General features: G+C 37.2%; 1 protein-coding gene across 1 annotated transcript in view; it reads right to left on the bottom strand.

The window, feature by feature from the left end:
• Positions 1-6,428: 6,428 nt before the first annotated feature.
• The window catches only part of LOC108283813 (olfactory receptor 1030-like), a 15,119-nt gene continuing 7,778 nt past the window's right edge, over positions 6,429-13,769 (bottom strand). The window contains exon 2 of the mRNA XM_017500368.2: positions 6,429-10,387. Within this exon, the coding sequence (XP_017355857.2) occupies positions 9,439-10,374 (936 nt within the window). The 5' untranslated portion in view covers positions 10,375-10,387 and the 3' untranslated portion in view covers positions 6,429-9,438. The remainder of the gene's footprint in view (positions 10,388-13,769) is intronic.

The raw sequence follows: 13,769 nt of genomic DNA on the forward strand, positions 1-13,769 counted from the left end.
ACCAAGCCCAGCTCTGGGCTTTCCCCTGGTGGGGGACAATGGAGAGCAGTGCAATCCCTGTGGGCATAGGAACAATAGGCCACAGCCCACTCCAGAGAAGCAATTTGGAGCCTGAACCTAGCCCCATCATTTAGACATATACCATGAACTAGAGGACATTTGTGCTATTATCAGCCCACACTCCTGTAACAGGTCAGCCAGGTCACTCTATTTCTTATTCTTTCTTTTTTTTCCCCCTTAAAACATATTTAGCTGACAAATAAAAAATTGTCAAGGAGTACAACATAACTTGATATAAATATACATTGTGTAATAAAGGACAGTGAAAAAAGAAGAAAGTGAAGAAAGCTGTAAAACCTCTTATGGCCTTAGATCTTGCAGCAGCGTCTTCACCTGTTAATCCCCTGCCAATCTCCTTCCTAGGACTGAATCTGGCCTCCACCATTTCCATACTATGTGTTCTAGGATCCATCATTTAGTTGCTTTAAATTCCACTTTGCTCATCTAGGTTATGGTTAATCAGAATGGCTTTTGCTAAGTAATGATGAAGTGAGGTATGCCCATGTATGCAAAGGGCTTAGCGCAGGGCCTAAAGGATAGTGAGAGCCCAGTGAATGTTAAGTGCAGAGTTTAAGACCCTTTACAGAGGCCCAACTCAATTTCCTGCAATGTTCTGAGCAGGTACCTTAGTTCATTCTTTATGTCAGTGAAGTCCAAAACATGGTAAGGGAACTAACTATGTCAGTGGCAAGTCCAGACAAGGACAGAGATTTGTGAATTCCTTGGCATCAGCTGAATTCTGACAGCCAGACAAGTGAGAACAGGAGGACTCAGCTACTTTCTTTTTCTTGAGGACTGGAAATCAGGAAAGATGTCTCTAAAAAGGTAGCATTCAAATCCCTGTGCAGAACAAGGGACTCCTTGGCAGAGGAAAGCGTGAGGTGATTTGCTCAGAAACATGCAGCTAGGAGGTGAATAAAAGAGGTCTCTTGACTCTCATTTTGATGTTTCTCGTATTGATCAAATTGCTTCTATTGGAGTCTTCTTGGAATCTCCAGAATATACTTTATACATAGCATAGATCCAACTGACCATAATAAGAAGTCACCTGGAACCACATTCTTCCATTAAAAAAAATTGAATGGCTGCTATGTTTAAGGCTGTGTTGGGCACTTAAAGACCTAGCATCGCTCTGCTAACCATCTCTTCTTTGGGCCAACAGCCTCCCAGTCAGACAGGTCTAAAGCTCCAGCATCATCTTTGACCCCTGTATTGTCTCATTCTCTGTCTCTTCCACTATCATTATTTGCTCACTATACATCTAGATTGTGGTAGCATCCTTTTAACTTTGCCCATGCCTCTAAGGCTTGACACTGGGCACTAGGAAGGTGCTTAGTTTGGAGTTAATATGGGGTATATATAACTTTGGAGTTAGTATAGGGTAGAATCGCAACTGAAGATTTGAGACTCTTTCCCAAATGGGATTGATTTCTTAATTTCTGTTTATTTATAAATAAAGACATCAGCAAAAAGCATTTGGGATTCTATCACCCAGAAATAACCAATACCAACCACTACCAGCAATCTCTATATCTTTACATATTTCATATATATGTTTAAAAAATCATATGCATAATTTGAAATCATTTGCACATATATCATGTGCATTTTTATAAAATAAATAAATCATCATTTTAATTGACGTGTTATGCTTAATTATGTCACTAATCCTTTAATCAACTTTTCACTGATATTTTTTATATTGATACTTTTTTTCAGCTTTTATAATCACTAACAATAAATTGCTAAATACATAGATCTTCATGAATTTGTTGAAGTACTTTCATCAAACAAATTCTTGTAAAGGAAATTGCTAGCTCAAAGGATGCTTAATTTTAAGCCTTTTGGCTGATATTGTCAAATTGCTCTCTGGAAATTTTATGCCAATTTACACTGTGTTTCCTCTTTCTGTACAGTGTCATCTGGTTATTAATATTTCTTAACATCTTTGCCAGTTGGAAAGGGTAAAATGATATTATTATTTTGTTAATTTGTATGTTATAGATTACTAATGAGATTGAAATATTTTGCATATCAAAGGCCATTTATAGTTCCTATTTTGAGAGTTATCCATTCATATCTTGTAACTATACTTTTACTGATTTATCCTCTTATTTGTCTATATTAATTCTGTCATATATATATAGTGCATATTTTCCCATTTGATGTTTGTTTACTAATTATTATAATAAACATTAAAATTTTTGATTTCATCAAATTTGTCATGCTTTTTATTTACAACTTCTGAACTTAACTCTCTTCTTGGAAAAGCTTTTCTTATTCCAAGCCTAGCAAATATTCAGCAATATTTTATTCAAGCACTTTTTTTCTTTCTATTATTTTTTTGTTTTTTTTTTTCTTTTTATCTCCTACATACTAGAGTTAACAGTGGATTATTCAAGCATTTTTAAAGTTTCATTTGTTACCTTAAGACCTGATCAATCTTGAATTTATTTTGATATAGAGTATAAGAAAAAGTAATTGTGTTGTGGCTTGCATTTGCTCTAACTTATTGATAAATCCATCTTTTCCCTCACTGATCTGGAATGGTGATATTATTATATGTTACACATACATGAATCTCCTGAGGATCTTAGATGTGAAGAGGTTAGAGGCAGAGATGCCAGCAAGGTCCAGGTGCAAGCTAATGATAAAGGTGCTAGTAGGAATGAAAAGAAAAAGGATTAGTGCAAGAAATCTTGCGTCACTGCATAGATGAGTAATAGAGAAATCTTGTTTCCTCTTTGAAACATGAGGTAATAAGGAGAAATATTTTTTTGAACTAGATAACTGGGGAAAACTGTCAGGTACAAAAATGAAAGCAGGAGGAGTTGGCTGTGAAGTAGAAGATGATGATCAATTTAATCATTAAGATTTTCAGTTTGTGGTCCCAGTAGAGTATCTGTGTTGTGAAAAGAGAGAGAGAGAAAGAGAGAGAGAGAGAGAGAGAGAAAGAGAGAGATTGAAAACAGGGAGCAGATTAAGCCTAGATTCAGTTAACTTTTGTTACATAACTACTGTAACTATTTTATTTATTGTAATAGGCAACACTGCATTTTCCTGGGTGGTTCATCAACACTTGAGAGATTTTACTCTTTCTCAAAACAGTAAAGCAATAGCCAGCACTCCATGGAATCCCAGAATGGCACATCATCTTCTTCCCAGCCCTCTTCTCTCTCTTCCTACCCAGTCTTGGATCCTCACATCTCAGGCTCCTCATCAACCTCTTCCTAGAGTTAGAGAGGCATTGGAATTCTCATCCTAGCAGCTCTGATGGGGGAAGGTAGAGAGAACTGGAAGGGAAAAAAGATAGGGGAAGAGGCTTCTGTAGAACCTTAACTCTTGTGCTATTTTCCCTCAGCTTCTGCCAGGCTTATTGCTAGTCCAAGAGGAGACCAAGGAAAAGGTCTCTTATCCTTCCCCCGTCCCCACAGAACACCCTGGCCTGCCTCCCATAGCTTACCTCTAATGTTTTTTCAGAGGCTGGGTGAAAGCAGCAGCAGCTCAGAGCAGCCACAGACATGGGGGTCAAATGCTGCCTTTCATAACTGCAGCAGTAAGAAGAAAAAACGTTTCTAGTGCCCACTATGGAAACATGTGAGCTGTAGTGGTTTAGTGCCAAAGAAATGTCTGTAAACATTTATTATGAGCTAGGAAGACAACTTTGTGTCCAGGGGACACACAAAAATTTGTATGTTATAGTAATCTATAACATACAAATTAACATAATAATAATATGTTATGTTCCAAATCATTGACTTGCAAACAGACAGTGGGACCAGAACTCTTGTAAGTTGAACATGGGCTGCCCTAATTTCTTCCAGTCATGGATAAAGAAAATCCATTATTGGAGACGTATGCAACTTCCATATTTTGTCATATAGATAGATATAAAAATATTTTCCAGGCAAGGATTTCCCAAACACTTCAAATCAAAGACTCTGAAAGTTAATCATGGCAAAGTCTGGTTATTAAAAATAAAAGCTTTTTACTTTTATAATGTTTAAAATATATTTTAGCATACCCTAGACTATTTTGTCTGTTTGGCAGCTGTTTGAGGTACAATTTTCCTCATTTTCCAGATGAAAAAGCTGAGGCTAGATGGGTCAAGCCACTTTACTGATACCACAGGTCAGAGCATACCAAGGACTCAAGCTCAGACTGTGAATTTCCCAATCTACTCCTCTTTCTGCTACATCACCACTGCTTCCAGAGGCTTTGAGGATGTGCTTTTTGAGACCATACTTTATTTTTGGTAAGCAAAATCTTTACCTCCAAGAACATGCATTTTTTTCAGGCTCAGCATGATTTATTCTGCTTGCTTGGATTGCAGGTGTCTACTAATGTGCTCTATTATACACGTCTAAAATGTGTACTTACAGGCATCATCAGCAGTCAGTTACAGGTTTAATGAAGTGCTAACACCGACACAGCCTTCTTTTGATAAACTTAACAATTTAATATATAGGAAAATATGAATAAGTAAGGAGATAAAAGCTTAACAGATTGTGTTTTAACACCTAATTAAGTAAAGCACAGCAGAGAACTGTATTCTTATATTAAAGCTGATAGAGTTGCTATTTTGGGCCTGTGAACACTTGAGAACCATCTGTGATTTGTGATAACTATAAGAAGAAAAGGTAGTCCAAAATTTTAAGAAGATATTTCACCCTTTCTTCATAAAATGACTACTCTCCAATACAAGCAACATTAATTCGTATTTCCTTTCAATTTGCTCCCTTATTATAATTAACATTAATGTAAACTCTGCATTTGAAAGATGTCTAAGAAAAGCTAGTAGTTACTTTTGCCAAAGCACTATTTATGATAGCTTTAACATGAAATATGACATAAGGATTAAAAAGGTTAAAGATGGCTCTTTCTAAAGAGGAAAGACAATAAAAATGAAATAACAAGCTTTTAGGAGAAACCAAGAGAAGGACCTCAGAGCTCTCTCTACTCTTGCCCAAATGTGAGAAAGCTGTAGTCACGTAGCATCCCCAGCTGAGGGGGAGCTGGAGGTGGGCAGGAGAGCGGCAGGCTGGAGCGTGGCGGGCTCATTGACTGTTCTTCTCCTCACACCACATCCAACATGGCTGGCAAACAAGGCTGCCTTTCAATGAGGAGCAGAAGCTGCAGGTTCATAGGTGTCCAGGTGCCTGAGTGGCCAACACACCCAAGCAAAGAAAGTATGCTTGTGTTTTTATGGACTTCAGCTTAAATTTTTTTATTAAATATTTTAGTTTATTTTACTGCTATCTTCCAGGTGTCTAAATCTCCAGTCTGTCTGTTGTACTAGTAATTTAACTCTGTAATGGAATAGTTCGCTGCCAACTATTTATATTAAATAATTTTAAAATATTTGTGATATTGTTGACTAATAAACTATTAAGTTATTGGCCAGAAAAAGAAAAAAAAAAGGCAGTAAGCTTGTGGAAATAAAACTTTTTTTTTTGTAGGCCACAGAATAAGACCTTTTGGAAACTGGTCTCTATTAGGATAGTTAAGTTTCTGCAAAGACCTAAGAGATACTCACTTAGTTTTTAAAAATTAAAGATGATCTTTTCTTTTCTCTAATTTTTCCTGTCTTACCAGACAAGGAAATTCTAGTTATTTATAAAATTCTTATATTTTCAGAGCAAGCTGACTTGGAAGAGTAGGCTAAATCTGTCACTTTCCTAGGAGTCTAAACTCCCCCAGTCCTGACATTAGTGGCCTCTTTATCTCTGGTGGAGGCACCACTTAGTTGCAGAGGGAGCCACTTTTGAGCACTGAATTAACACTTCTATTTATTAATTTTTTTTTGTTGAAAGTGATTTATTTTAAAGAGAGAGAGAAACACAAGAAGGAGAGAGAAAGAAACAACTAACTCTCACACTGAGTGAGAGAATCTAGAAAGATGGAATCCAGGAGAGGAAAGCAGCTTCCACACTGAATGGAAGGGAATAGAGAAACAGATGGAGTTTAGGAGGGGAAGACAGGCTTCCACGAGAGAGTGTGGAAGGGGACTCCGGAGGGAAAATCCAGGATAGAGACAGACGGCTTCCACAAAGGAGTGTTCGTGGAAGGGGACCCAAACATGGAGTCCCGAATTAACACCTTTCTGTTCAACCTTGTTCATCAAAGAATGCTAGAACTATACATCCAGGGCAGAGTTGAACATTTTGGGGTGCAGATTTGAAAATTTAAAATGCTTAAATTTCTGAAATACTAATACATCAAATAATATGAAAGAGAATGGAAAAGAATAATATTTGCCTACTCATGGCTCCTTATTTTGATTGGAATAATAAAAAAATCCTTTTTGCATGTTTCCAAGCATGACAGATCAGTAGAGTATAAAATGAAGAGAAGTAAGATGAAATCTATACGAGTCAAAAAATTCAGTATTTTATGTGCAAATAAGTATTTCAGATACATATCAGATTTGTTAATGAAAAGTCTAAGTGGTGAATGCTGAAAAATAACATTCAGTTTTAGGATTACCATAAGGAAGATAAATACGCGGTTTGCACATGAGAATAGTTTATTTTCACTTTCAATAAAATGTTACGCTTTTAAATTCTGATAAATCTTTCACTATTTTGGTAACATTTACAAATTCAGAAGCTATTTACTTTGGGCTGAGGAATTAGTGTAATTATTATATGTATTGACTGAAACAGCCTCACTTTATAAGAAAACAAATGTGTATGATTATATTTGTTTCTCTTGTGGCTTACATATTATCATATTAATACTACACATGTATATAGTACTCTATTTTTTAATGAAAATAATTAATTTGAGAATTCTTCACTTGAGACTTTTCTTACTTTATATGGCCAGAGTCACGGAGATAAATTTATAAGGCTGAGTCTCAATGGGAAAAGAAAATGGGAATTCTTAGCTCAAAAATTAGCTGAGTCTGACCTTTTCTAATACCTATTTGCTTTTCAAGTTTTTGGGAAATTTAGTAAAATATAGATTTATATCCTTCGCAATCCATGAATACAATATTCTCAATTTTCTGCTTTGTTTTACAGAGTAATTAAGGAAGCATGTTGAGCAAAGTGTACAAATTCAACAGCTGGGAAGCTATTATGGAGAGGTCTTGTGACATTTTCTTCAGGTTTCTCTGAAAAGAACTGAAAACTGATGAAATTTTTAGACCAAATATCTCTTTTAAAACATGAATAGAATTCGTTTGCTGATAGGCATGTATTTAAACATGTGATATCTAGTGAGTGGTTATTTTTTGCCCTCTAAATTAAACCAACATGGGGAATTTGAGAAATAAGTTTAAGAAATAGACATAGCTTTTGATTGAAAGCACAATTTTCCATCTAAATATTGATCCATGCTCATCTTTATCTCAGTTAGCAGCAACCTTGTTCTGCAGCATTGGTCCCTTGATGGTTATAGTCTGTCAATAGCTCCAGCTTGTGCCATCTTCCCAATGTACCAACTTCCTAAATGCATCTCTTTCCCTGGTCAGGTTGCATTGTTGCCTTTGTATGTCTTCCCACCTCATGGATGTTAGTTTCACAGTTTTGCAGTCATAACCCCAGTAGCTTCCTTTTTTCTGTCACTTCCACATCGCAGGACTATTGCTGGGCACTATGTCCACCCAGCCATGGGAATTAGGAATAAACACAAAAGAGTCCAATTCAGTTCAGCAAACAGTTATGATGCATCTCTTTTATGCCAGGAACTGCTGTAGGGGCTGGGGTACAAAGTGAAGAAGATAATTTGTCTGGACTCAAGGGGGAGCTCATGTCTAATGCCCAGGCTCTTATAATCCCTCAGCATTATCCTTTCCACTTTGCCTGTTCCCCTGTTGCTCATTACCTACCTGTGAAACCTCTCCTCTCTCTCTGGCTCGATTCTTGCCTTTCTTCTCTCTGTTCCTTTTTCCTGCTAGTGTCCTCCTTTTTCACCATAGCTAACGTTCCATTTTCAAGTGCTTAGCGAAACAACTTATACCTCAACTTTCCGGAAAGGCTTTCTGCTAAATAAGAGGAGTTGTAAATATTTAACTCTTTTTATTTTTCTAAATAATCTGATTATAAGCAACAATAAAATGGAGATCCCATATTATTATCTGCAGAGTTAATGTGGGGACAACAGGGACCTCTTAGTTTTTGATTAATTTAAAACTTACTTGTAATTAATTAGTAGTATATTTTATGAACAATTAAAAATTACTTAATAGTAATCACTTTTGAAAATAGGAGGAACATAAAAATTTTTATGGCAGATTTGTTTGCATTAACAATTATTTTGAAAGAAGTATTAGAATTGAGCTTGGAAAAACCACAGAATGCTCATATTTTTGCCTAAACAAAAGAAATTAGAGATTTTTCTTTCACCTATCCCCCAAAACAGCAAGAATTTATATAGCCTTATTTCCAAGAAATTGGAATATCGGATCTGTGAAAACAAAAATAAAGAATGTGGAAACTGTTGCAAAACTAAAGTATTTCTCTAGATCATTCAAATTAATTAAGGCAATAATTTTATTTCTTAGAAACATTCACATATACCCAGGCCTGATTACCTCCCCAAACTCTCCCTCTTTACATTCCTTTTTCTCCTTACTAAACCCTCACCCCCTCCCAAAAAACTCACTGTGGCTCCGCTTTCCAGAGACTAGAAAAATTGAACTGACTGTTGAAAAAATGACTGTTTTTAACATCTCTAAAAGTTTCCTAAACCTTCTCTTCATCTCTTTTAATTAAGCTTTCTTTTCTAAACAAACTCCACATCTAATTGCATCACAGTTTTTTTTTTGTTCTTTTCTCCCCCTACTATTGCTGCAATACTATATTTTCTATTGTTTATTTAAAGCATACAGTATTTCAACTACCTTTGGATTAAATAACGTTTTTGTGAGCGGTCTTGAAACTTAATCACCGTCTGTAGCAAAGTGTTATGAAGAAATATATTCTAAGACTAATCAATGGCTCTTTACAATACAATACAGTACATTTTTCACCTTGTAAACTGAAAAGTCTTTCTAATAACAGATTTTTATGTGTAGGTTTTGTACCTAGTTTTGTTAAATTATAGTTTCACCCAGAATGTTGCTTTTCAGGATCTTTTTGAATTTAGAGCTTATATTACTATTTAATTGGTAGTAAACCATTTCTTCTTCAGCATATGAAGGACAGAGTTATTGACATTCTAGCTTGTAAGTCAATTTTGATAGTTCATGATAACCGGATTAAATATTACTATGTTAAATAAGTGGCCCAGTACTTTGGTCATTAAAATTCCCAAATTGGATTACTTCCCAAATTGCTTCCTGATTGGACTACTAAATCTAAACTTAATTAGAGAGAGTATACTTGTCAATATATCAAACTTTCAATATGCTGTATTCCGTTAACTCACTCGCTACAACTCTTTGTCCTCTAACATTTTTTTTAGGGCATCCTTTACTTCTGTGTTTCTCAGGCTGTATATCAGAGGGTTAAGCATGGGAATTACAAGACTATAAAACACAGAGACTACTTTGTTTTGCTTCCATGAATTCCCCACTTTTGGTTGCCACAGATACATGAAAAACAATGTTCCATAAAAGATGGTGACCACTGTGAGGTGGGAAGCACAGGTGGAAAATGCTTTGCACTTGCCCTTGGAAGACTGGATTTTTATAATGGAAAAGAGGATGCAAATGTAGGAGATGAAGATGGTCAGGAGGGACCCAGAGAGATTCACTGCAGAAAGGATCATGAGCTGCTTTTCTTTGTTGTAAGTGTCAGAGCAGGAGAGGACCAGGAGAGGGGGGTCAGCACAGTAGAAGTGGTGGATGACGTTGGAGTCGCAGAAGGACAGCTGGAACGTCAGAGCTGTCTGTATCACAGAGTTTAGGAAGCCATAGGTATAGACCCCTATCACCAACTCCCTGCAGACCCGCTGCGTCATAATGGCTGTGTAAATGAGGGGGTTGCAGATGGCCATGTAGCGGTCATAGGCCATTGTGGCCAAGAGGAAGCATTCTGTAGTGGCAAAAGCACTGGAGAAGTACAGCTGAGCAAAACAGCTTGAAAAGGAGATGGTTTTTTTCTTCACCAATAAATTTTGCAGCATCTTGGGCGCAATGGAAGATGAGTAACAAAGATCAATGAATGCCAGGTGACTGAGGAAGTAGTACATGGGGGTGTGGAGCCGTGAGTCTGCTTTGATGAGCAGGATTATGCCAAGGTTTCCTACCAGGGTGATGAGATAAATGACCAGGAACACCACAAAGAGAGGGAGCTGCAGCTCAGGACGGTCTGTAAATCCCATGAGGACAAATTCGGTCACTGTGGTACGATTGCCTTTTGCCATGTTCTTTTGCCTGCTGCAAAAATAAGAAATGATTAGATATTTAAAAATAAACTCTTCTTACCTCTTTGTTGCATTACCATAGGAAAAAAGTGTGGCTTTGCATTTCCAATAGTTAAAGGTTGTCATTAGCTATGGGGCTTTATTCTGCTGAAACAGACTTGATAAGACTGAACACATTTCTTTTTGGAGCCAGAATGATTTTCCTAGGACAGAACTCATTTTTATGTTAACAGTGTTAGTGTATTCAGTTCAACTCAACAGATACTTCTGGGCTTTGTGTGGGGCCAGGTAGCATGCTTGGTGCTGGGCTGGAGATGGGTATGACAATGACATTGTCTTTGTTCTTATGGAGTCTAGTGAAGGGTTCGAAAAGCATTTCATAAGGGGAAGTCAGTCAAGTATTTTTGGAGCTGTACAGAGTGCTGTAGGAGTCCCCAGGAGGGAGAGATTGAACGTGGATGGTGGAAATGGAAAAGCTTCATTCATTCATTCATTCTTGTTCACTTATCAAACACATATTGCCCATCTTCAATGTGTCAGATGCTATGCTAAATGAAGGTGATACACAGATGAATAAAACACATGCCTGCCTTCAATGAGCTCACGGGCTGGCAGGAGAAACATACATGTAAGTAACCAGTTAGAATTCACCGGCCGGGCGCGGTGGCTCAAGCCTGTAATCCCAGCACTTTGGGAGGCCGAGGCGGGTGGATCACGAGGTCAAGAGATCAAGACCATCCTGGTCAACATGGTGAAACCCCGTCTCTACTAAAAATACAAAAAAATTCAGCTGAGCATGGTGGCGTGTGCCTGTAATCCCAGCTACTCAGGAGGCTGAGGCAGGAGAATTGCCTGAACCCAGGAGGCGGAGGTTGCGGTGAGCCGAGATCGCGCCATTGCACTCCAGCCTGGGTAACAAGAGCGAAACTCCGACTCAAAAAAAAAAAAAAAAAAAAAAAAAAAAAAAAGAATTCACTGTGGGTAATGCTCTGAAAGAGAGGAATCATCCCCTAACTCAACCTGCCTGCTGTGAAGGCAGTGTGAGGGGTGGAGGATTAGTAGTCTTAGGCGACCCTTAATTATCCTAAATTTTAGGCTGGATATTTAAAATTATAAATGCAATATATACACTTGGTGAAATTATCAGTACAGAGGGATATAAATGAAAAAACAGTTTCTCTCTTCTACCTCCAATATAATTACTTAATGGTATCCAATGTTAACAGTTCCTTTAGTATTCTTCTTAAAATGCTTAAGTATAAACAATCAATACACACAAAACACACACACACATACTTTTCTACATAAATGAAGTCATACAGTTTAGCACCTTGTTTCTTTTTACACTTAAGAAGTATTTCCATGATAAGAACACATGGACACGTAGAGGGGAACAACACACATTGGGGCTTATTGGAGAATGGAGGGTAGGAGGAGGAAGAGGATCAGGAAAAATAGCTAATGAATACTAGGCTTAATACCTGAGTAGAAAGCACCTGTTATACAGAAATAATCTGTACAACAAATCCCCATGATACACATTTACCTATGTTACAAACCTGCACATCATGTACATGTACCCTGAACTTAAAAGTTAAAAAAGAATTATTTCCAAAGCAGTTCATATAAATCCATGACATTTTCATAACTGTATCATAATTTATTAATAGGTTCTCTCAGTGGATATTTAAATGTTCACAATTTTTGTTCTTTTTTTTCTATCTCAAATAAAGTTTGTACGAATATTCCTAAGCATATATGTGGACTAAAGATAAACCACTAGGCCTGGCACAGTGGCTCACATCTGTTATCCCAGCACTTTGGGAGGCTTAGGCGGGTGGATCATGAGGTCAGGAGACTGAGACCATCCTGGCCAACCTGGTGAAACCCTGTCTCTACTAAAAAATAGAAATACAAAAAATAAAAATTAAATTAAAAAAATACAAAAATTAGCTGGGTGCAGTCGTGCGTGCTTGTAATCCCTGCTACTAGGAAGGCTGAGACACAAGAATCACTTGAACTCAAAGGCAGAGGTTGCAGTGAGCTGAGATTGCACCACTGCACTCCAGCCGGGAGATAGCGCTAGACTCCCTCTCAAAGAAAAAAAAAAAAAAGATAAACCTCTAGAAATGAAGTTGGGGTCAAAATGTATATGTTCATTTTACTTTTTTTCTTTTTATTTAAACCAAAACTTTCTTTTCTTTTCCTTTTTTTTTTTTTTTTAAATGTTCTGGGTATATGCCCAAAGGACTATAAATCGTTGTATTATAAAGATATATGCACACGCATATTTATTGTGGCACAATTTACAAATAGCAAGGACCTGGAGCCAACCCAAATGCCCACCAATGATAGACTAAACAAAGAAAATGTGACACATATATACCATGGAATACTATGCAGCCATAAAAAACAATGAATGCGTGTACTTTGTAGGGACATGGATGAACCTAGAAACCATCATTTTACTTTTTTGATGGTGATTGACAAATTGACCTCTAAGTAAATTTCACCAAGTCACACTCACTTCTAACAATATTGTGCAAGAATACTGTTTTTCCCACACTTTCATCCAAAGTTTTATCAAGTTTTAAACCTTTGCCACTGTGATAGTGAATATTGGCAACTCCTGTAGTTTTAATTTGTGTGTTTTTGTGAGTAGGGTTTAGCATTTTTCAAACAATTATTAGCATGTATATTTTTCCCCTACAGACTGTCAGTTCAATTCCTTTGATAATTTTTCTATTAGGTTGATTGATTTTCTAGAACATTTTATTTCTAGGAGGTCTTTGTTTATTAAAGAAACCAGCTCTTTTTTTTTTCCATTTATTTATTTTATTGCATTTTAGGTTTTGGGGTACATGTGAAGAACATGCAAGATTGTTCTTGGTACACACGTGGCAGTGTGATCTGCTGCCTTCCTTCCCATCACTTACATCTGGCTTCTCTCCCTTTGCTATCACTCCCCAACTCCCCACCCCCCACCGTCCCTCCCCTATTTCCCCCCAACTGACCCCAATGTGTAGTGCTCCCCTCCCTGTGTCCGTGTGTTCTCATTGTTCAACACCCACCTATGAGTGAGAACATGTGGTGCTTGATCTTCTGCTCTTGTGTTAGTTTGCTGAGAATGATGGTTTCCAGGTTATCCATGTCCCTACAAAGGACACAAACTCATCGTTTTTGATGGCTGCATAATATTCCATGGTGTATATGTGCCACATTTTCCCTGTCCAGTCTATCATCGATGGGCATATGGGTTGGTTCCAGGTCTTTGCTACTGTAAATGGTGCTGCAATGAACATTCGTGTGCACGTGTCCTTATAGTAGAACGATTTGTAATCCTTTGGATATATACCCAGTAATGGGATTGCTGGGTCAAATGGAATTTCTATTTC

The sequence above is a fragment of the Cebus imitator genome, unplaced genomic scaffold (assembly GCF_001604975.1).
Source record: "Cebus imitator isolate Cc_AM_T3 unplaced genomic scaffold, Cebus_imitator-1.0 Scaffold265, whole genome shotgun sequence".
NCBI classification, from domain to species: domain Eukaryota; kingdom Metazoa; phylum Chordata; class Mammalia; order Primates; family Cebidae; genus Cebus; species Cebus imitator.